Source organism: Echinops telfairi, unplaced genomic scaffold (genome assembly GCF_000313985.2).
Source record: "Echinops telfairi isolate 266 unplaced genomic scaffold, ASM31398v2 ScPeMD7_7457;HRSCAF=8495, whole genome shotgun sequence".
NCBI lineage: Eukaryota > Metazoa > Chordata > Mammalia > Afrosoricida > Tenrecidae > Echinops > Echinops telfairi.
In genome coordinates this window covers 18314276-18338266 of record NW_022111357.1, presented here as the reverse complement: position 1 = coordinate 18338266, position 23991 = coordinate 18314276, and the positions used below count along the sequence as shown (strand labels likewise).

At 47.3% G+C, this 23991-nt stretch overlaps 1 protein-coding gene and 1 pseudogene across 1 annotated transcript in view; one reads left to right on the top strand and one right to left on the bottom strand.

The window, feature by feature from the left end:
* Positions 1-23991, top strand: part of ARID1A (AT-rich interaction domain 1A) — a 47121-nt gene that overhangs the window by 12731 nt on the left and 10399 nt on the right. Inside the window, exons 4-10 of the mRNA XM_045298772.1 lie at positions 16481-16721; positions 17016-17105; positions 17680-17847; positions 18735-19047; positions 20351-20496; positions 20575-20684; positions 22008-22217. Coding sequence (XP_045154707.1) covers positions 16481-16721; positions 17016-17105; positions 17680-17847; positions 18735-19047; positions 20351-20496; positions 20575-20684; positions 22008-22217 — 1278 coding nt within the window. The remainder of the gene's footprint in view (positions 1-16480; positions 16722-17015; positions 17106-17679; positions 17848-18734; positions 19048-20350; positions 20497-20574; positions 20685-22007; positions 22218-23991) is intronic.
* Positions 5365-5948, bottom strand: LOC105978869 (annotated as a pseudogene).

The following is a 23991-nucleotide window of genomic DNA, read 5'->3' as shown; positions in this document are numbered from 1 at the left end:
GCGGTTGTGTCGGGAAGGTGAGCATCATAGAATGCCAATTTACTAGAAGAAAGTATTCTTGCATTGAGGGAGTACTTGAGTGGAGGCCCAATGAGGCGACCCTTTTTTAAGTAGTGGTGGGGGGACAGCCTGAGGCTTGAGGAAAGGAAACAAGGGAAAAGTAGAAAAACAGTGGATCGATAGCACGCTGGAAAGGAAGTGACAAGGACAAGAAGTAGGCTCAGATTCCTCGGCTTTCTTGCAAGACCCACGTTTGTATGAGGTAGATAGAAGAGGAACTGGTGAAGATTCTAGCAGAGTCTTCAAACTCAAGAAATAAAACAAAAACATTGCCATAGACATTGCCAAAACAAAAACATTGTTTCCGACTCATAGCAGTCCGATAGGACAGATTAGAACTAACTCCCCTTTGGGTCCGAGACATGAAATCTATGGAACTAGACAGCCTTATCTTTCTACCATGGTGCAGCTGGTGGGTTCGAATCTGAGACCTTGCGGTTATCAGCTCGGGCCTGACCTATTACTCGAGTAGGGCTCCCTAGCTGAGTATTAGGAGGGTATGAAGAAGTACATCTTTCAGGAACTGTGAGCGGAAGGAAAGAAGGGCTCCCACTGGGGTGGTAGCTAGCATGCTTGGCTGCTGTTCAAGATTGGGGTCGTCCTTATTTCCTGTGTCAGGTATGCCCCCAGGGAGGTTAGGGGTGCTGGGAGTTAGGTGGAGAGCAGGATTAGGATTTTTAATGTCTGTTCAATTACCCATAGATATTCTTTTACCATTTGGGTTTCTGAGCCATTTTTTCCCCGAAATGTAGGGGAAACAAAATACCGTTAGGTTTCACTTAGCATAGTGTCCTCACTCGGGATTTACTTTCATACTCTGGGAGCTTGGCTGACCGGGGTCTGAAAGGGGAATTCTGGGAGCTTGGCTGACCGGGGTCTGGAAGGGAAAATGCAAGGAAGGCTAACTAGGTTGTTCTTAGGGAATCAGAATATTAGAGAGTCGAAGAAAGGGCAGGCAAGGAGCTACAGAGAGTAATTTCTGAAAGGTCAGAAACTGATCTACTGAGTATCCTTGAGGCCAGAAGTTTGAGTCCACCCAGACGTTCTTCAGGAAAAGGCCTGGTGATTAACTTCTGAGAAATCAGCCAGGGAAAACCGTATGGCTCTGGCAACACATAGCAAATGGTACAGGGGAGTCAGTTTGGGGGTTAACTTTTTTGTCTAGGTTTAGTGAAGAAGAGACAGAAATCCTCTTAAAGCTTAAAAAGTTTAGATACTTGAAAATTTTTGATTTTGCACATTTTCCTGTTCTTTTTGTCACATTTTATGATAGAAGGAAAGCGGGCCAATCGTCCTCACATGGGTTTCTGATTGTTTGGTTTTAAAGGAATACCAGAAACACCTTTTGTTACCTAGAGAAGGTAAGCTTTTTGAGATTGGTGACCTGTCCTTTTTACATTAGGCCAAATGTCTGAGTTCTGGGAATTGAGGTCCACATGATCTAACAAAGTCTTGAAAAGGTATTCTCCCCACTTTACCCCCACCCCACCCCACCCCGGCACTCTCTTCCCAGCGTGCTGAGAGCTGCTGGGTCTAGTGCCCCTTCTCTAGAACGGTGGTTCTCCATCTTAGTCACGCTCCCTCAGCCCGGATACTGCCTATGCCTGCCAGAGCCTGTGCTGCTTGCGGCAGATCACTGTATGCTTGTTCCCGGGCCCGTTTCCTGTTTCTATTCTAGCCGGTGCTGGTGGCTCAGCCCTGCTTCCGGCCTGTGGATCTCACACAGATTCCTCCTGCTGGAACCTTTGTCTCCTTTTTCACAGCCTCACTCGGACAAGCAACTTAGCTTTACTTTGACTGACAGCTTTACGGGCCGCCAGCCCCACTGGAGACTGGCTGACAGTACCCCCTCCCCACCAACCCTGTCACTGGGATTTGAGCTCATTTCAGTGTGTCCTCAGCCCTAGTACCGGAAGCTGGTGGTTCTTTTCACAGACCGTGGTACCATGGTCAGTTGGGATATTGTACAGGCCTAATGTGCTCTGCATCTCCGGTACCTAACATTGAAAAGCTTATTTCCGACTGCTGAGGTTGACACTTGGTAGGTACTCTCGAAGGCCCAAGCTTCCCTGAAAGTCAGGATGCTTAGTGTGAGTTAGGCAAGGACTGCTACCCTCAGCAGAGGAGCAACCCACACAGCATAGGGCTAAAGAGGGGCATATGTTGTTGGTTTGTCCTCCATCCTTTTGAGCTTGGGGCTTGAAAGGGAGGTCGTTACAAGGGAGCTTGTGAGAAAGTAAGTGAAGGAAGTGTTCCTGTGCAAATGAACTGAAGTGTAAGGCTCCCGTGTTAGGGTTGTCTCCGGAGGAGGCTGAGCTGTGAATGGAGCATACAGAACCCACGGGCACTATCAAGCGAGGCCACGAAGGGGGCAGCTTTTTTGGGGTTTTTTGTTTTCTAGTGTAGATCATAGTTTATTGTATACTGCAGCTATTGTGTACTAGAGCATTCTGAAGAGGTTTGGAATATGAGAATTCCAGGATTGGCACAAAGACCTGACTTGAACACATGCTGTTCAAAACTGGGGCCAGCAGACTTGCTTTGATGCAGGGTTACCACAAGCACGGACAGAATGCAGTATCTGTGAAGCGTGGTAAAGCAGGAGCCCCTCTAATCCTGCTTTCCCCACCTTTCCAGCAACTCTTTGGGGTTATCATGTAATGTGATGTCAGCACTGAGTACTGCGTAAGCTTCAAAGAGAGGGCTTTAGTATAGGGAATTTGGGGTTTACCAAACTGCTAGAAGGCTTGAGAGCACACGGACCTCTAGGAGTGGAACCCAGAACAACATCAGATAAGACCTATTAGAGCAGTGGGTCTCAACCTTCCTTATGCTGCGGCCCTTTCATGCAGTTCCTCATGATGTGGTGACCCCCAACCATAACATTATTTTCATTGCTACTTCATTACTGTAATTTTGGTACTGTTATGAATTGGGTGACTCCTGTGAAAGGTCATTCAACCCCTAAAGGGGCTTGCATTATAAGGACGACTCCTTCTGAGCCACCATCAGCGGTCCTAAAGCTGTGCTCCCCTCTACCAAAGATCAATAAACTGGGCTCAAGCAGTAGCAGCAGCTGCGACCAGAACTACCAACCAGATAGCCGAAGGATGAAACCACAAAGCAAAAACCACCGAAGGACACAAAACGATGGTCTCTGCCACACTTGGATGTAATCTCCTAAACCTGCTTCTAATGAGCAGAACTTAAATGGTATCTAAAACCCATTTACAAGGATTTCTTGGAAATGTTTTAGCTTTCCAACCTTTCCATGTACGAAAGATAGAATGAGAACAACAGAAGCAGATCCATCCACAGAACATAAGCTGTGACACAGCCACTCCTCCACCCCCTCTCCACTCCAAGGCCCAGAAGGGCATGAAACTTGCCTAACTAAAGTCATTCAGAAAACAAGACTTATTGGTTCCCCGACTTTAGGCCGATGCTTTTACTATTAGGACCAATCCCTGCGTAAGCAAAAGATTGCTTAAAAGAATGGGGAAGAAAAGACTGCCTCCAATATTCTCTTTCCTCTGGCGATGGGGAAGGAGGAAGAAGAAGAACGTGGGGTTGGAGTTTCTAGGCAAAAAGTAGTGATACTTTCTTTAGCTTCTGAGTTTAGGTCCATTTCCAGGGAGGATGTAGGCATCATTTACTCTTAAATGGAAGAAAGGTTTCAGAAATCGGAATTCCTGAAGCACTAGAGGAATTTACAGATGAACTCAGTTGCCTTTCTAATGATGCTTCCGTTTGCCCATCCCTCGCCTCTCTCTCTCTCTCTCTCTCTCTCTCTCTCTCTCTCTCTCTCTCCCTCTCTCCCTCCCTCCCTCCCTCTCTCCCTCCCTCCCTCCCTCCCTCCCTCCCTCCCTCAGTGCTTTCATAGCTTGTGCTCCTTGTTGGAAGATTACTTCTGTGGTGCACATTACCGCTCTTGTCATTCTCTGAAAACACTAACCAAATTCAGATAAATGTCCACAGACAAATGTTTGCCAGACTGTAGTTGAGCCCCTTGAACAGGAAATGAGCCATGTCCTCCTAGGAATGCCACTCTTGAAGAAACTATAGGGCTCCCCCTAAGTTAACGCTTCTCAACCTGTGGGTCGCAACTCCTTTGGGGTTGCCCAATTCTTAACAGCAAAATTACAATGAAAAAGTAGCAACAAAAATAATTTTTATGGTTGGGGCGGGGGGTGGGGGGGGTGGTGGTCACCACCACATGAGGAACTGTATGAGAGGGTCACGGCATTAGGAAGCTTGAGAACCACTGCTCTAAGTAAAGATGTGAATGTTTCTTCACCCATGACCCAAAGGAGAGGACTCTCGGGTGTGGACTATGCTAACATACCTAATAAAGAATTCGTTCTATTTGGGATGGGTGAGGGAGATTGTGTGGGTATTTCATAGTAAGAAATTGTGCTAGTGTAGTCCCATTGGGGAGCGGTGGCTTGTATATCATCCTTCTTCGATAGCCTGAACCCATTCCATCTGCTTCACCTTTTATCCGCATGGAATCGACAGGCATTGTGACATAATCTCTGATTGCGATGAGGCGGCGCTCAGCTCTAAGCTGCTAGCTTCCTTCCCATTTGACTTTTCTCAGGGAGGCCAAGAAGCAGTATCATAATGAAGGTGGGCACTACAGATTGAGGGATCAAGCTCTGAAAGTCAGCAAGCCTGTCTCTGAAGGCCAGCCTTGGTGTGGGAAGAAAACTGGCCTGTCCTGAATAGTGTTTGTTGATGGGTGAAGGTAATTTCCTGACATTTTGGGAAATCAAGTTTCAAATACAAGGTATCAGAGTCCAGAAAGAGCTTCATGAATGATCCTTGGTTTTCCTCTCTTCTAGAACTTGCAACGACTCTTCTGGTGGTCAGGGTTCTTTGGCTGTAAAGGACTCTGAGGTTGCAGGTTGTCTCTTCTTGTTTCAGATTCTGCTGCCCCCTTGGCTCAAGTGTATTTGTTCCACCCCTCTTTGGATTTTGAAGGAGCCCTGTTGGCACAGTGGGTTAAGTATTGAACTGCTAACTGCTCCAAGGGAAAAAGATGAGCCTGTCTGCTCCTGTAAAGATAGACCATCTCAAAGCCCTAACGAGCAGTTGTTCTGTAAAGGTCTCTTAAAAATTAGAATGGACTCCGTGGCAGTGGGTTTGGGATTGTTTTTTTTTGTGTGTGTAGAAATGTGACACTTTATTATATAAAAATGCTTTTCCAAAGGCTGTGCTTCTAATCCATTTTCCAAATGGGCAGCAATGAGGAGAACCAGTGGGTCTTCAGTGCCAGATGGGGGGCAATAGCCAAGGCCCTCGCTAGAGGATGTTCTGGGGTGGGGTGGGTGCCAAGACATCTTGTGAGTCCACAGGCCTGGTGTCATAGCCCAGCTGCTTCTTGTCCTTGGTGACCACGTTGAAGAGGAGGGTGATGAAGCCCTGGGAGCGGACTCGAGTCACTTCCCTGCCTTCACCCTGAACCACCACCTTCAGGTCTGTGTACTCAGGCCACCATCCCATGAACCAGCTTGTAAACTTTTACAGCCTATATGTAGATTCAGGGACAAACACGGGGGTGGTTACATGCACCACCCCATAGCCTCAGACCACATCATTCCCAAATACATCCGGTCCATACACACTGAACACGATCTGTGGCCAGCCAAAGGGGTTGGTGCTTTTAAATGTAGCTTCAATGAGAAAGTTCCGTATAACTGGTAGCTGCATAGCTTGACTCTTGGATGTGGTCTGTGAGATGCCCCTCTGCAAACCCGCTGTAGCAGCCCCGGCCTGCCCACACACAAAGCAGTACTTGCAGTAGAGGCCAGCATATTCTGGAAACTGGGCACTTTCCACCTGCCCGTTGACCATAGTAGGAAGATGCTGGGAATCACTGAAGCCATAGCAGCTCTTGAGGAACCCTCGGAACTGGCTTTCGTTGCCAGCACAATTGGGGGTTGAGTTTTGTTGTTCCTTTAGCCCAGCGGTTCTCAACCTGTGGGTCGAGACCAGACCCCTTTGGGAGTCGATTGACCCTTTCACAGGGGCCGCCCGATTCATAACAGTAGCAAAATTACAGTGATGAAGTAGCAATGAAAATAATTTTATGGTTGGGGAGGTCACCACAACGTGTGGAACTGTATTATGGGGTTGCAGCATTACGAAGGTTGAGAACCACTGCTTTAGCCTAATGGGCCACAGTAGAGAGACTACTGACAAATACAAACGTAGGTCTTTTATCAAATCAAGGAGGCCACTCAGACTCTAGATTTTGCACAGAAAAATTTACAGCTTTGACAGCCTCTCTGGGCCGTTCTACTCTATCACAGGCATGATGCACGGAATTGACAACTATGTTTTTGGAAGCTTCCATTTCCAGTTGTACACATTGTGTTCTTGGTTGCTTTATGTCATTCTGAGAAACAACCAGGCTTAGGGTAGTAAGGCAGCTCCCTCTTCCGCACACTTTTCATGGCCAGGACATGGCTTTGTTCTCTGTGTCCCTTTCCCCTCGTTCCTACGCTCCTGCTCAAGTTCTAGAATTTTTTTTTTTAACATTTTATTAGGGGCTCATACAACTCTTATCACAATCCATACACACATCAACTGTGTAAAGCGCATTTGTACTTCATTCTCAAAACATTTTCTCTCCACTTAAACCCCCGACATTAGGTCCTCATTTTTCCCCTCCCTCCCTGCTCCCCCCTCCCTCATGAGCCCTTGATAGTTTATAAATTGTTAGTCATATCTTGCCCCGTCCGACGTCTCCCCTCACCCACTTTTCTGTTGTCCGTCCCCCAGGGAGGGGGTCACATATAGTCCCTTGTAATTGGTTTCCTCCTTCCTACCCACTCTCCCTCCACCCTCCCTGTTTCGCCACCAACACCACTGGTCCTGTAGGGCTCATCCGCCCTGGATTCCCTGTATTTTCAGTTCCCATCTGTACCAGTGTACCTCCTCTGGTCTAGCCAGACTTGCAAGGTCGAATTCTAGTCATGGTAGTGGGAGCGGGGAGGAAACATTTAGGAACTAGAGGAAAGTTGTATTTCTCGTCATTGTTACATCGCACCCTGACTGGCTCATCTCCTCCCCGAGACCCCTCTGCAAGGGGATCTCCAGTGGCCTACTAATGGGCTTTGGATCTCCACTCTGCACTCCCCCCATCATTCACTATGGTAAGATTTTTTGTTCTGATGATGCCTTATACCTGATCCCTTCGACACCTCGTGGTTGCATAGGCTGGTGTGCTTCTTCCATGTGGGCTTTGTTGCTTCAAGTTCTAGAATTGCAGCTGATGATCTTGGTCCTGGAACTTGCTCTCTGTGGTTGGCCTTTCTAACTGCTTTTGCTTTTCTAGCTCCACAGTTAGAACAATCCCATTCCATAAATTACGCACTGCTCTTCGCTGCTCTAATTCAGGCCTCACTCTGACCCAATTTCACTCTCCCCCCCACCCCAATTTAGTCTGTAAGCTAGTGACCCTAAAAAAACAAGCAAACAAATAAACGACAAAAACTGTCCAATTTTTACCACGAGCTGGTTTCTGACTGGGGTGAGTCATCCTCCCCTGGCCAGGGGGAGTGTGTGTACAGGGGTGCTGATCAAGCAGGTAACATGAATATTAAATAGGCCTCGTGGGGACTGTGACAAACTGGAGAGCAGGAGTTCAACCAAAAGCTCTAGGAACAACTTTTTTTTAGAAGTTGGGAACCTGAATTTTCATTTTTAAATCTCCCTGTTTTTAGGGGTGTGTGTGTGTGTGTGTGTGTGTGTGTGTGTGTGTCGCGTGGGGGTGGGGTGGGGTGTGTGGCGCACAATAGAATAAATGGTTCTTGGGGCCTGTGAGTTATCCCTGCTGCTTCTCAGGGACTATCTCATACAGGTTTATGCCTCTCTGCCCCCCACCTCCAGTGTATTCGCTTATGGCTGATGTCTAGAATTTCTCTTGGTGAGGGGCCAGCAGTGGGGAACGCTGTCTCATCTAGCCAGTGCCAGCTCTCATTGTGTTTGGTGTTTGTTTTATTGGTTTGGGGAGGGGGACGCAGGGGAGATGTTGAGCAGAAGCCCTCGATGTGATTAAACCTCCAGCCGAGCAGATCTGTGGGAGCAGAATATCGATCCCTGGAAAATCAATGGCTGCTGCAGTGGCCAAGCTGGCTGTTTGCAGGGGCTCCCATTGCAGGAATGCAACCAGCCCAGCAGTCTTTCTTCGCCCCCCTTTCACCTCAGCACAGCCCCCGCCTCCAGCTAAAGGGACAGATCCACCTCGAGAGCTTTTTCTGAGGTGGATTAGAACAGCAGGTTCCTGTCTTGTTTGCAATTAGATTGAAATTTCTCCAGTGACACACAGCCCCACCTCCCAGCAGCCTGCTTTCCAGACAGTCTTCTCTGCACTGCAGTTCTAGCCACAGCTCTGTCCCAAGTGCCCAAGCCCTATTTGGATTTCATTTTTAGACGAGAGAGCCGGTTCCCATGACACCTGTACCTTGGAGTCCCTCCCTCAATGTGGGGGTCTCGAGTTCAAGTACTGGGGCGGGGGGAGGGTTGGTGCCGGGAGGATAGAGAGCAAAGGAAAGATAAAGAACCACAAGACATTGGGTCTAGAGAGGATGTTTTTGAGTAGATTGTTGGTTTATCAAGCACGTTGCTTTTTGTGTGCCTGGCGGGTTTGGGGTCACTAAAAGGATAGAAGACAGTTTGATCCTGCAGTCCCACAGGCAAAAGTGGGAAATAAAGCAGATAGGGCACATTAACAGCCTTGGCTTTACAACCCCCGGGGTAGGAAGGAGGCTTGGAGGAGCTCTGGGTTTGTGGGGCCAGAGAGGTTGTTCTGGAACCTTAGTTTAAAGCCCTTATTTAGCAGGATGATTAGTGGATGGTGACCTACGGTTGATGGATTCACCGCGCCCAGAAAAGTGTTTTCTTCTTTGAATATTCAAGGCTGAAAAACAGTTCTGGTCTGTAGTTGTACCTGTTGTGCATCTTCAAGCGATAGGTGCTCTACCCAGTTCTACTCTTCAGTAGCTAGGGAATTGACCAACCTGATCCATGTTACAGGAAAGATTTGTTACCCCCTGGTCAGAGCCCAATCATGGACTGGTTTGAAGCTTGCTCATCCTCTGCCTCCAGAAAGGAGCTTGATCATCGTGTAGTTTGGGAATGGGGTACTTAAACAAGGCCCAGTTGTCTTGTCCTTCAGAATGGTGGTGGCAGGGACCAAGTGAGGAAAGTGAGGGTTGTTGAAATCACCTGGAGGCCTGGGATGTTTGACTTCTCTTGAACTACACCCAGTGCTTGCTAATAGGATTAAAATTTGAGTGTCTAACAAAGACCAACACCTATCTCCAACATCTTAACTTTCTGCTTGTTTTCCCTACATACTAAGGTCCTCCAACCTGTTCATCACCTAGTCCTCCTTGGCCCCCTCTCCTGTGCATTAAGAACCTTTCTAAGAACAAGGGTGCAAAAAAGTAGTGACCTTTAGCATAGAAAAAGAATTAAGTTAAAATAACAAAAGATCCCTGGAACTTGTGTAAGGCAGAAACCTATCAGAGAAAGAAAATGTGCTGGTTCTTCTAGAGAGCAATAGAAAAAGTGGAAAACATGGTTACCCTGAAAAACAAGGCCGACCCCATCCTTGTCTGGTGTTCACAGGTTTTCACTGTCCATGGAAGAAGGACTAATTGACATTAACCCAGGGAAGGTGTAAGAAGAATAGCTAGGGAAATAGGTACTGTATATATTAATACACTGTTGAGTTAGATTATCACGTTTTTGTTTTTTCTTCTATAGACGCGCTAACAAGCCTAGTGAGGTTTGCCCAAGCAGAGTCATGTAGCTAATCACCTATAGATTGATTCCAGAGAGAGGCGGTTGCCTTATCTCCACTGATGCGTGGAGCCCAGCCTTTGATAATAGCAAGCTGCATCGTATTCTGATAGAAAGATGGCTTTTGGAATGAGAGCATGATGGATTTGAGCCCCAGTTCTGCTTAGTAGCTCTGTCCTTGGGCAAGTCATTAAACCTCTGCTGCTGCTTTGTTGAAATGGTGATGATACAGTGGATTCTTGCTACTCACGGTAGTGGTTCTGTGAAGTTCTATGTAACACTGAATTAGTGAATACCAAACCGCCTCGTTTGCCCGCCCTCAGCTGGTAACAAGTAGGTCCAATGACTCAAGGTTTTTGCTGTTCTTTGCGTGTGCTCAAATGATTATGGGTAGGCTCTGTGTTGGTTTAGGGGTTACAAGTAAATGTTTAGCAAATAGGTGAATTTGAAAGCACAGAATCTATAAATGAAGATCAAATAGACCAATATCAAATGCTGAGTATGAAAGTTAAGTGACATGTGAGTCAACCACTAAGCTTAAGTTCGAGCAAGGAGTAGGCACATACTCACGTCAATTCCCCTTCCCTTCAAGAGGGAGATATAAAGGGACTTGCTTTACTTCTTCCTGTTCTTTCTAAGAGCCTTTGAATTTGGGCATTTGGTCTCCCAGAGCTTTCTTTATTAATTCTGACATATATAGGGGATTTCCATTTGGAGATGGGCCCCTGAAAAGCATTATGGAGACAAGAAGAGACTGACCCTTCTCTGCTGTGCATTCCCCACCAGGCAGCCAGAAGTACAAGGAAGAATGATCCATTATCCTCAGAACAATAGCCTATTGTAGAAGGAGAGAAGAGAGAGTTTGGTGGGGGGTCTCATCCCATGTGGTGGTTTCTAGGATACAAACCAAGTTTTTAGAGACTTGGGGCTGGGAGTGGGGGGTAGGAGGGGAGGGATAGTTGGAAGTAGGCGTTCTGAGCCTTTCCTGGAGCAGTTTCTGCTGTTCTAAGCAACGCGTGCAAGAGTAAAAGGATGTACTGCTTCCTCCCCGCCTTTACTACCTGTTTAACTCCTTACCTGGAGGTGCCACCACAAGGAAGAAGCAAACCTGTTCTGTATGTTGATTGATTCTTGACATTGCAACCAACACCAGCTAGCCTGCTATCTGAAAATTATCCATTACCTGGGATAGCATTACCAGCTGCCATCAAATAATGTCTGGCTCGTATTACCACCCCACCAAAATAATAAAATAACTGAATTGCCATCAAGTTGATTCCAACTCATAGTAACCTTACAAGGCCGAATGGAAGTGCTCCTTAGGGTTTCTGAGACTGTAATTCTTTATAGGAGCATAGCTTCATCTTGCTCCCCAGGAGCGCCTAGTGGGTTTGAATGAGTAACCTGTTATAAGCCACCAGGGATCCCTCTGTCTCATAGATGACAGTTCCGTCTATTGGCTCGAGACCGCTCCTTGGTGTAATGGTGTAGTAATTCTACAACCCTAGAGTCCTTAGAGCCCTGGTGTCATATTGGTTGTACTCCTAACTGCAAGGTCAGCAGTTCGAAACTACCAGCCACTTCATGGGAGAAAAATGAGGCTTGCTTCTTCCATAAAAATCTAGTCTTGGAAATCCACAAGGGCGGTTCTACTCCGTCCTATAGGGTCACTATGAGTCAGAATTGACTTTGTGACCGTGAGTTTGAGAGCCCTTACCTGTTTGGGATAGGTTAGATGGCCCTTCCTTTCATAAAGCAGAGGTTGAAGGGGAGAAGTGGGGATCATGACAGCCTTTATTGCATGGAAACGTTTTTTGTTTGTTTTTTTTAGAAGCATCCCCTAAAGGTAGCTTTTTCCCACCCCCAAGAAAGGCTTCATAGAAACCCTGCAGGAACCCTTCCTGACGGTGCAGTAGTTACAAGGTGGGCTGTGATCCTCAAGGTCACAAATTTCCAGCTGCTGCTGTAAAGAGTTACTGACAGTCTTAGAAACCCGCAGAGGCAGTTCTACCCTCTTCTATCTATAGGTTTCTATGAGTCAGCATCGACTGGGTGGTTGTGAGTTTGTTTTTGTTTAATGGAAAACATACTATTTGCCACAAGTGATTGCTGTGCAGGTAAGTGTCTCAGTCCCTTTTCCTCTGAAGTTTTTTAAAACAGTTCCCTCTTTGCCTACCCTCCGCCTTTCATCAGGAGTTCAGTTTCAACCTCTGTGTTCTCTGTGGTCCCTCCTGTCCTGCAGCATGGAAACAGCCTCGTGCGGTGGCTTTGGTCATTTCAGGCTATGCATTTTGGACTTTTTAATTCTAAGATTGTCTCTTAATTGGGTGTAACTAAGTTGTGAGCTTCCCACAGAGAGAGAGAGAGAGAGAGAGAGAGAGTGTGTGTGTGTGTGTGTGTGTGTGTGTGTGTGTGAATTTTACAAGCATGTGTATAGAATTTACTTGGCTCCCGTGGTGGGTGGCTTGCCTGCTAGTAATCCACACAATTCAGCAAAAACCCTTCACAACTGCAAGGCTGTGAAAACCCCATCTGGGGGTCAGCGGAAGCTCTGGCCTTCAAGGATTCAACCAAATGTGTGGAGAAGCCCTGAATCTGAGCATTGCCACGAGCCCATTCTGTAGGCTTGCCAGGTGGTGTCTTTTAATCTGCTCTGCAAAGTGAAGTCATGTCACCTTCACGAAGCTGGCAGATCATTTAAACCTCCCCTTCTCTTGCCTCTGATCTGGTATCTTCCTGCTTGAAAATGTGTTCCACTAAGCAGCCAATTCATGTTAGAACTTGCAACACTTTCTGTGAGAGCACCAGCCCCTCCCCCTGCCCCTGCCCCCAGGCCTCCCCCACTAAATGAGGAGTGGACTGTGTGATTTCAGGCATGGTTTTGTTGTGGTGCGAAGAGAAGGTGTTAGCTGCTGAGTCCTGTTTGTCAGCAGAGCTTGACAAACCCATGCTGGCATTCACTGAGGCTGGGCAACCACTCACAGCTGGAGCCGTTACCGTCATGGAGTCTCTCTATGGGCTTCCTCTATCAGGTCACATCCCAAAATAACATTGGGCAGTATTTCAAGTGAAGAAATGAAGGCTTTCGGGGCTGTAGCCAGCCTGGAGTGTGAGATTCTGTGTGAAATAGTTGGACCTGCTCCAGCGCTTTTGATCTGCATGGTAGATGAGCAATAAAATGCACGAAACACGTTGGAAACACGTGAGGAAATTCTCCCTGGCCCTGCTGCTGCTTGGAACTGGCAGGGCACTGAGTGAGCTCATCCTCACCTCCCATCTCAGCAGAATTGTGTTTGGAGGAGACCCCTCTGCGAAAGGGATCTTGCTGTGTAAGGGGCACTGCTGCATTTCCTTCAGCATTTCTTCCAGAAGATACCTTTCAGCTGGGCCCTTTGGGTAGCACTGAGAACCGGAAGAGTCTTCGAATCAAATGTCAAAGGGTGAAGCTCCACTAGGGAAAGAAGGGCTTGGGCTGATGGGACTTTTTCTTTTGATCATGTTTGTGTTGTAAAATACTGAACTTGTTAGGCACTTTGAGGTCTGACTCAACAACCAGACATCTGGCTTTTTGTGGAACAAAAGACCTGAAAAACTGGCTTTTTGTAGGGTAGAAAGCAGAGGGGTGTGTCCTATGCAATCAGAGGCCTCGAAGTTCAGAACAGTCGAAGTTCAGAGCAGTATCTGTTCTTGGCGGCAAAGGGGGCAAACCTGCCTGGACTGTTGATCACTCCTGGAGATTTTACCTTTACCTCGCCCTCCCATTCCCAATAGAAACAGTCACCATGATTAAGATTAAGCACTGGGGCCACTGCCTTTGGCTTCCATTACGTCTCGCCCTGCTAGTTTGTTGTTGAGCCTCTTGTTCTAGGGTATTGCTGCTGCAAGTTTGGCCTGGCCATATCTATAGTGGTAGTGGGGTTTCACGAGTATGCTTCATTGCGTACTAAGGTTGACTGAGAATGTACTTTCATAACATTTGTGGGGAAATAGAACGAAAAATAATGGCATTTTCCCATGAATGTTTGAAACTCACTCATATAAATGAGAAGATGGAAGCCCAGCTCTTTGCCATTTTAGTGATAAGTACCAAGTGACAAATACCAAGAGTTTGGCCTTTGTCTCCTGGCTCCAAGGTGTAGTGCTTCTTTCCTCAGTTCACTTATCGTAGCATAATGGAGAGTGAGGTGGCATAGGCTTTGGGCCAGTGGTTCTCAACCTCCCTAATGCCACGACCCTTTAATAGAGTTCCTCATGTGGTGACCACCACCCCCCCAACCATAAAATTATTTTTGTTGCTACTTCATCACTGTCATTTTGTTACTGTTATGAATTGGGCAATCCCTGTGAAAGGGTCGTTCGATCCCCAAAGGGGTCACGACCCACGTGTTGAGACGCACTGCTTTGGGCATTGGCAAACCTGGGTTTAAATCTGGTTTCTGCCACTTGCTGGGTAGCTTGGCCGTATGACCCAGAAAAGCAGCCTCCTTATGTTTACAACAGTTGTATGTACCTCCTAGGACGGTAGGCACCCATACTAACTCCCTCCCCATTGACCAGTTACCATGTGATGAAAATGAGTTTGAGAGGTTGGCCTTAAACGACCCAAATCAGAGCGATGAGACGATTAATGCTCTTCCTTCCTCTGTATTATCCTGTGCCCGAGCATCCCAGTCCAGGTGGGGGCTGTTGCCAGTGGTTTACTAGCACTTTTTCTCCAAGGAGCTCAGGGTACTTTACCAAAATTAAAGCCACCTCACAGTGCTTCCTTGAAGGAAACCACTCTTTGCAACAGCAGATGCCTCCAGCTTTCTTGGAGCCTGCCGTGGGGCTGCAAGGAGTTTCTCTAGGTTCCTGGGATTCTTGAGCCGCACTAGGGACGTTCACTGTAAAGCTCTGTGGTGCGCCCGGGTTCTTACCAGAGGTGTGACTGAGGAACTTCAGTGCTTTCCCCAACCCTGCAGCAGTTGTCTTTTGGCTCCAGTGGCTGTTGGTGGTTTCCTTTCTTTCCCTCTCTCTCTCCCTCTCGTCCTTTCTCCCACCCCTCTCCCCTCAATTCTGCAGGCCTCCAAGGATGTATACCAAACTGAACAGGGTTTCTTCTATTGAAGGCAGCAGAAAGCCAAGGGGGACTGTGTTATCTGAAATGTTTATGTCACGAAGAAGGTCCCATACAATTAAAGATAAATGTAAACATACTGCTAATGCAAAACAAAACACAGGTTTTTAAAGCCATTAGAACAAAGTCAGGTTTTTGTCATATGGCCTCTCAATTTCTTCTGTTTCCTGCCAGTAAGTAGTTCTTAGTACCAAAAGCTGGCAGCTTGATAAGGAAATCTTCTAGGCCCTAAAACACAGCACTGGGCTGTGGTTTCTGTCCTAGACTGTAGGGCTTTTAAACCCTCTTGTCATCTTGGTTCCTCAACACAGGAATGGGCTCTTGCCCCTCGTGTACCAGGAACCCAAAGCCCTTTAGTCTCCAGGTAGTTTAGTCCTGCCAGAGGGAAGAGCTTCTTTGGTGCTACTTGGAGATGGCTCTCGAGTTCCTTTCTATCTTGGAACTAATTCAGATTGCATTTTCAAAGCATATTATGTATACCAACCAATGCCTGCTTCTCATCAGCAGGAATGCTAGTTTTGATTTTTCAGTTTACACTGAGAACTGGATGCAGACACAAATGAATACCTCTCTACTTAGCTTGCCTTCCGAGTAAGCTCTGTCCGTGGAACTCTGCAGAAACACTGCCGGCCTAGCCAGGTAGCCAGCGTGCCTGGGAAAGATCCACCCAGTGTGAGTGCTTGGGGGAAGAGCCTGAGAAGCTCTTGACTGCGAGGGTTACTGTCAGGCTCCTAGGGCCAGAATCCCCCTGCATGGAACTTTTCAAGGTGAGCTTATTTGAGGGAGTATGATTAGATTTCTGTCCCAATTGTGCCAGCATAGCTCTCCTCCCACAGGGTTTTCCCAGACCTGGGCCTTTATCAGTAGCTCTGATCCCTTCTCGGGCTTAGGAGTAGAGACCCAGACCTTCTTGGTATTTAAGGAATTGAATTGGCTGGCTTTCCTACGTAATGGGCCCCTTTCTCCCCCTGTACCCCTTGTGCTACCAAATGTGACTCAGAGTGAATGAATCCTTGGTAAACGAAAGTTATTCTAATAATCTGAGGAGAGGGGACCTGTGAACACTGCTCAAACCCGTTACCTTCTCTTGTAGTTTCTGGTGTCCTCCTGGTAGCACTTTGTCAGGTTAGAACTGAAGTCCGACCTAAAGACTTGTGACTGTAGGAGCGACGTGCTCACTTCTGACTGTAGGGCTGAGAAAGAAGAGGAAAGCAGACCTCTGCTTCCAAGAGGGTAGAGCCGAGGTCAGCAAGCTATGGAACACAGTCGCTTGTTTATGTATTATCTGCGACTGCTTATATGTGACAATAGCAGAGTTGAGTCATTATTTACTATTTGTCCCTTTACAGAAAGTTTATCATATGTGAACTAAAGTATCCTGACTAATGTTTTCCCTTGGTTATTTAAGGACATTGCTATGTGTATTGATTTGAGCTTATTGGGGAAAGGCTCTTTCTGCCTAATCTGTGTCATTGTATATGTATGTTTCAGGATCTGTCTGGTTCAATAGACGATCTCCCCATGGGGACAGAAGGAGCTCTGAGCCCTGGAGTGAGCACATCAGGGATTTCCAGCAGCCAAGGAGAGCAGAGTAATCCAGCTCAGTCTCCTTTCTCTCCTCATACCTCCCCTCACCTGCCTGGCATCCGAGGCCCCTCCCCGTCCCCTGTTGGCTCTCCCGCCAGTGTTGCTCAGTCTCGCTCAGGACCACTCTCGCCTGCTGCAGTGCCAGGTACCCTCAAATGCTGGGCTCCAGAGGGGGAGGAAAACGGGTCCAGCCCCCAAAGATCAGAGCAAGCCCCAGATTTCTACTAGCAGAAAGAACATTTCTGGATGATGTCTGTAAAACTTTCCATTAACATTTGGGAAAGGGAGGTGGAAACCCCTGGGCTACACCTCTCTGTGTATTAGATACTAGTAAGTGCTTGGCCCTCACATGAGCCATCTTCCATCTCTGAATTGACCTCCCAGTTAGAATCTACAAACTTAAACCTTTGACTGGCGTGTTTCTCTGTGTCTGGAATAGGTAACCAGATGCCACCTCGGCCGCCCAGTGGCCAGTCAGACAGCATCATGCATCCTTCCATGAACCAATCAAGCATTGCCCAAGATAGAGGTGAGAAGCTGGGCTGGGCGTGGTGAGGAGGATGGAGAATGGTGCTGCGGGCAGAGTGTTCTGTATAGTAACTTTTGGAGAACTGTATGCCCGTGGAGTTCAAGATTATCCTAGAAACCAGCTATGACCCCAGAGTGGGCTTGGCCATGTTGGTATCTCCAGAATTGTACACCCCCGGAGTCAGTCTTTCTCAATGCTTGCCAGAGTTTTGATGGATTACCCACACACACACCACCTGGTGCTTAACTCTGTATAGAAGATTCATCATTCAGTCTTTATCCTTTAAATCATTCACCATTTTGTTTCCTGTCCTTGCTCTTTGTCTTCTCAAACCCCCATTTCATAGAAACTTATGACAGCAGTTGGCATCCCCTGGTTAGTGGTTGTATGACTTTGGAGGGTTGTCTGGAAAAGGCGCCTGATTTGTGTAGTAAATTAGATAGTGATGCAAGTGGCTGCTAAAGAAAATGGTGGTGAGGAAGTCACAGGGTAGAAGAGAGAATTTGTCCCTGTTATACCAGAATGACGGCAGCATGTGACAGCAATTGCTGAGTATTGCATGTTCCACAAACAGGTTACATGCAGAGGAACCCCCAGATGCCCCAGTACAGTTCCCCTCAGCCCGGCTCAGCCTTATCTCCTCGTCAGCCTTCTGGAGGACAGATGCACACAGGCATGGGCTCTTACCAGCAGAACTCCATGGGGAGCTATGGTCCCCAGGGGGCTCAGTATGGCCCACAAGGTGAGTACACTAGCCAGTCGGGAGTAGCTAAAGTTGAGTGGAGAAAACAATTTCTTGTCTGATGTTCCACGATCTGGGAAATAAGAATAGAACTGTCCTTTGTTCTGAATCATCCACCAAGCCCAGACCCTGAAGCGTAGGGCAAGGCAGGGTTCCATTTGTCTCCACCTAACATTCTGTCTCCTGGAAAAAGTGTTGTTCTCCAAGCGTCTGTTTTACCTGTAAAATAAGGATAAGGTACTTAGCCTAGTACCAAGTGAGCATAAAATACTGGCCATTACAAGAAGCCCAGGAGACATACATTATACTTTGGACTGCTACTCACAAGGTCAGCAGTTCAAAACCACTAGCCGCTCCAAGGGAGGAAAATTAGGCTTTCTGCTTCTGTAAAGATTTTTAACTTCAGAAGCCCACAGGGGTCAGTCCCACTTTGTCCTAGAGGGTCGTCATGAGTCAGAATTGACTCAGTGGCAGTGGGTTTTATTTTTTGGTGTTTTATTGGTTATTACAGTTATTAGGTCCAAGTAGGATGGATCTCTGCTCAAAAAAAATTAGCCCTAGACCAACCTAAAGCAGAATGTATTTACCCAAAGCATGGGAGAGAAAGCACAATGAATATGTAGAGGAGAAAGAATTCCTCTGGGCGTCAAAAGGCCTGCATAGCAGTAAAGTCAGAGCAGAGTCCTGTCTTTAGGCTCCGAGAAGAACTGAAGTGTGCCTATAACAGGCTCCTGCGCTCCCCTTCACTTTGTGAGGGAAAGTTACGTCTTTCTTGACCAGGTATTTCCCATTACGCATTATCTTTGGAGTTAGGGTTGAGACACTATCAAATTACTAATCAATTACTAACCAAGTCTCTCCATCTTCTCTCCTTTTTCACTTCTCAGGAGGCTACCCAAGGCAGCCAAATTATAATGCTTTGCCCAATGCCAACTACCCCAGTGCTGGCATGGCTGGAAGCATGAACCCTATGGGTGCTGGAGGTCAAATGCATGGGCAGCCTGGCATCCCACCTTACGGCACCCTCCCTCCGGGGAGAATGAGTCATGCTTCCATGGGCAACCGGCCTTATGGCCCCAATATGGCCAATATGCCACCTCAGGTTGGGTCAGGGATGTGCCCCCCACCAGGGGGCATGAATCGAAAAACTCAAGAAACTGCTGTTGCCATGCATGTTGCTGCCAACTCTATCCAAAACAGGTAAGGAAGGCTTGGAAAGGGTGGAGCGTGTCAGTGTGTGGAGATGGATGGTGGTCATTCCAGTCATTGAGATGCTTCTGAATATGAAACTGTCTCTCTATGAAGTATGCATTTTATGGCGAGCTCTCCAGAGAGCGAGGCTTCCTTACTGTGAAAGACACAACGAAAGTGCTGAGCCCTGGGTGCTATCCCTTCAGCCTCAAGTTGACCTGACCAAATACCAAATAGAAAGAACATTATAAAGCACTGACGATTTTGATTAGTAAAGTAAGTTTTCAGAGTAGATGATTTCTTCTGTTTAGTTGGTTGGATTCCAGAGGATTCTTAACGATGGCGCACATCATTTGGGTCTGTGGTATGAGGAAGGGAAAAGAGCAGGGTTGTGGTGTGCCAGTCTGCTGCTGCTCTCGGAGGTCCTGTGGGAATAATGTGAGCTGATGGGCGTCTGACTGGTGCTAAAGCACAGAAATCTTACTGCTTTGACATTTTCTCTCTGCCTTGACCACTGGCAGGAGTGACCCATTAATTGTTGAAGGCCCTCACTCTCCTCACCCCATGGTTAGTGCCCACAGTTCCTAAAGTGAGTTCTGTCTTAACTGAGATGAGGCCTAAACCAAGGTAGCTGGACTGTAAACAAACGGGCTGGGAGTGCAGAGTTCATAGAGGCCTGGCAAGGGTGCCAAGCTGCCTCCAGGTGCTGCAGTGTCAGGCATTCTATCTCGTTTGGATCTATCAAGGCAAAGTGGTAAAATTGAATATATGATCCAGGCCTTTTGCCATAGATTGTGTCCTTAAACAGAAATACAGCTTCTCAACCTTCATAATGCTGCGAGACCCTTTAGTATAGTTCCACCTGTTGTGGTGACACCCACCCCACCCCCAATCCATAAAATTATTTTCGAAGGGCTCAAGTAGAAAGCAAATGTTTGGAGAATGATGGCAACAAATGTGCTTGACACGATGGATGGATGGATGGATTGTGATAAGAGTTGTATGAGCCTCCAATGAAATGATTTTTAAAATTTTATTTTCGTTGCTACTTCATCACTGTCATTTTGCTACGGTTATGAATCGGGCGACCCCTGTGAAAGGGTCGCTCAACACCCACCCCCGCCAAGGGGTCTCGCCCCACAGGTTGAGAACTGCTGGCTTAGAGAGAGACGGTACTTAAAAGGTAGAGTAGGGCTCTGTTTCCTGTTTGAACCCTAACTAGCAGAGTCGGGCCCACAGCCCTGCCGGGCTGAATTCTACATCTGAGAGCTCTGCATGTCTCCAACTCCTGCTCCCCATCTCTTTTCCTCAGGCCTCCAGGCTACCCCAATGTGAATCAGGGGGGTATGATGGGAACTGGAACTCCTTATGGACAAGGGATTAATAGTATGGCTGGCATGATCAACCCTCAGGGACCGCCATATCCCATGGGTGGGACCATGACCAACAATTCAGCAGGTAAGTCCTAGTCTTTGCTTCCCGTGGGGGTTTCTGTCAGCGTAACCTCTGGGTTTAGGAATTCTTTCTCTTTTTTAGGGATGGCAACCAGTCCAGAGATGATGGGCCTTGGCGACGTAAAGTTAACTCCAGCCACCAAAATGAACAACAAGGCAGATGGGACGCCCAAGACAGAGTCCAAATCCAAGGTAACAGTCTGTATTAACTGCTCTTCACCTTGCGTGCCGTCCTTTCCCTCTTCCTGTCATGAAGTGTCCCTGGACAATAAATAGTACATTGAAGGAGGCTCGAATTGGCTTAAGAGACCCTCGTGTAAATGACATAATGTCATAGCCAGACACTGGTGTGTAGGGTTATTGGTATTGTTTGGCAGATACCCTCTGTGAAGCTGCCCCCTTTACTCAGCAGTTAAGAGATGGTAGCGACCCTGGACCTCACTAATAAGCATCAGGAGTGGTTGGTATCCTGTGTTCTCCTGAAGGGGGGGGCCATGAGACAAGTTGGCTTTGGGCCTGTTCTTGACCCTTCTGCTGTAGGTTGGTCTTGCCTATGCTATCCTAGTAAACTGTGTGGCAGCCTGGAGACTTGCTTGGCATTTGGGTCATTTGAAACATTTCTGTTTGTTACCATACCTCATTTCCACTGTCAGTAAAGTAGGAAAAATAAAAATCATAGCTGCCACGCCATCTGTCGATCTGCAGCTCTGCTCCCAGGCCGTTTATTAAGTCTTAAGCAGGACAAAGACAAGGCAGATACAATTCATCCAGATGAGGGAGACCATTGGCACCCTGCCAAAATGGCCTTAGCAGTGGGATTACCGGAGCAGGAAAAGGACCGTGAAAAGTACATAAGGTTGACCAAAGCAGTTAGGGTGCGTTACCATATAGACCCTGTATTCCTGCCACTCACAGTGACCCTGTAGGACAGGAAACTACTTTGTGTTTCTGAGACTCTAAATCTTGATGAACAGAAAGCCTCATCTCTCTTTCCCTTGGAGCTGTTGGCTGGTGGGTTCCAGCTGCTGACTTTGTGGCTAAGCCTCATATCCCAAATCCTGATTCTTCCTTTCTTGAGGGGAAGAGTTTCTTTTCTTTTTATTCTATTATCTGGAGATGGCGTTTTAAATTTCTAGAGTTCTTACTCTGAAGCAGTCTGTAGACCTGTGTCCAGCTCCTGGATAATAGTGTGGTGTTTAGTAGTGGCTTTGATGTCAACTGGACAGAGTTTGATACTTAGCTCTGTCTCTTAAAGGCTGTGAGATCATGGCAGTGACTTCTTGGCCCTGTTTTCTTATATTTACAAAATTGAGGTCGTATTGTAAAGGCATCAAGCACAGCACCCTGTACAGAACGTAGTCAGTGAGTGTCCTTCGAGGAAAAATCTGACTCCCTTTTACGATTTCTGCCTTGGACAGGTAGACCACCCCAGCATAAAAACCAAGGGATTTCTGAGACCCTTAGCTTAGCCTTGACTCTTACCCATCCCTATGGATTTTGACTGCCTCCTTCCAGAAATCCAGTTCCTCTACTACAACCAATGAGAAGATCACCAAGTTGTATGAGCTGGGTGGTGAGCCCGAGAGGAAGATGTGGGTGGACCGTTACCTGGCCTTCACAGAAGAGAAGGCCATGGGCATGACAAATCTGCCTGCTGTGGGCAGGAAGCCTCTGGACCTCTATCGCCTCTATGTGTCTGTGAAGGAGATTGGTGGATTGACTCAGGTGAGTGCTTGACAAGACCTGGTGCCTCTCACTCCCCACTCCTACTGTCTACATCAAAACTCCGGGACATGGTGTAGGGCAAAATGCTGAGGCCGCCCTGAGTAGTAGGAGGTGTTTGCATTAAGTTGTTTACCACAGATCTAAGTCCTGATCTGGGGGCAGAGATAGAGAAAGGCTGTGGGCATGCAGATTCCATAGGCGTAATAAGGAAGCGTTTGGAGAGATGGGCTGGCTGTGAACCCTGTTCTTGGCTGCATACAGCATGTGTGGCCCAGAAGTATCTATCAGAGGTTTTGTTTTCTTACTTGTGAAATAGGGACAGTGTTGACCCTGTTGGAAGTAGCGAAACATAAATGTTTCTGCCGCAGAAAATTGGCCAGTAAGGTGATACAGAAGCAGACCCTTTCAATACAAGAAGCTTCCCAGTGGAGATAGAATTTCAGGAGCTATTTAATAGATAATTGTTTGTGTGTTTAGGAATTGTGTGTTGTGTTCTCTGTATGGCTGATGGAAGTTAATGGATTAGTTCCTTCCAAAAGCCTTTGAATTGGACTCTGTCTTGATAATTTAGGATTTTGTTTTAAACCGGCAATGCCGACAGCAGCACCCTTTGCCCTGCGAGCACTTCCCCTTCTATGTGTTCTGGAGCATGCTGTCAGGCCAGAGCAAGGTGTCGCTGGTAGGGACTGACTCCAAACCTTCTGAACCAGAAGAGGAAAACAACTGTCACCAGCAGAAAAGAAAGTGGTTGGAATGAAGCCAACCAACAGTCAGTTATGAATTCCTTCTCCCTTCAGACTTACTCCCCTCCCCCACAAAGGAAAACAAAACAAGACACGTGCACACTAGCACACAACTGGCGTGGGAAGCAGAGCCATAGAAGGCTCTTAAGTTGACCCCTGAGCCTATTCCTGCCAATCCCCACAGGGATTCTCATGGGGGGGCCGGAGTATTGGGTTGTTTGCCTTACTTTGTGGATCTCTAGACGTGGAACTAGTTGCAGAGGGAACTCAGAAACCTGGGCTTCTCATCCAGTCTACAAAAGGATCCAGACCTTCTGGGTGCTACAGTGTAGCTCACTGCTAAAGACAAGAGTTCCCAGAGAAAAAGTTTGAAGGCTTCACGTGGGCAGAGGATTAGGGTTTGGGTGTGGAGGGAGGGGCCGGGCTGTTCAGTGGACTGGCACAGATGACCTAGAGGTAGGAGACAGTGTGGAATGTCCAACCAGGGCCACCTCGACCTTCAAGATTCAGCTCGGGTGTTACCCGCTCTAGGAAGTATTCCCAGTCATCTCCTTTCTATGTAGGTTGTACTCTATTTATCTAGGCTTCCTTATCCTGCTTCTCCCTGGGAAGCGCGTGGAACGTAGCTTGTGGACAGGCTTACTATGGGGTAGATGCTCTGTTGGCATCACCGTGCGCACAGGGACACTAGCCCAGCTGGAACAGAAAGAGTGATTGTAGTGGGCGCATGGGGAATGGTCTTGGGCACAGAAGTGTCAAGTTTGTAGAAAAAAGTTAAATGTGAAGGTCTCAGCTTGACAAAATAAGCCAAGACAGGTGGCAGTTGATAATGACAGAGCCATCACTTTACAAAAGGGACCCTCATAGGGAGCATATCAGAGCGTGAACTGTGGCGTCAGCTGCCACCCACCAGCCTGGGATGGAACAAGTGGCTCTGTCACGTTCCTCATTTCATTGGCAAAAGAGAATAGTACCTCCACCTTGGCTTAAATGCATGTTTGTATATCAAGCACCTCGAGGAGCACTTGATG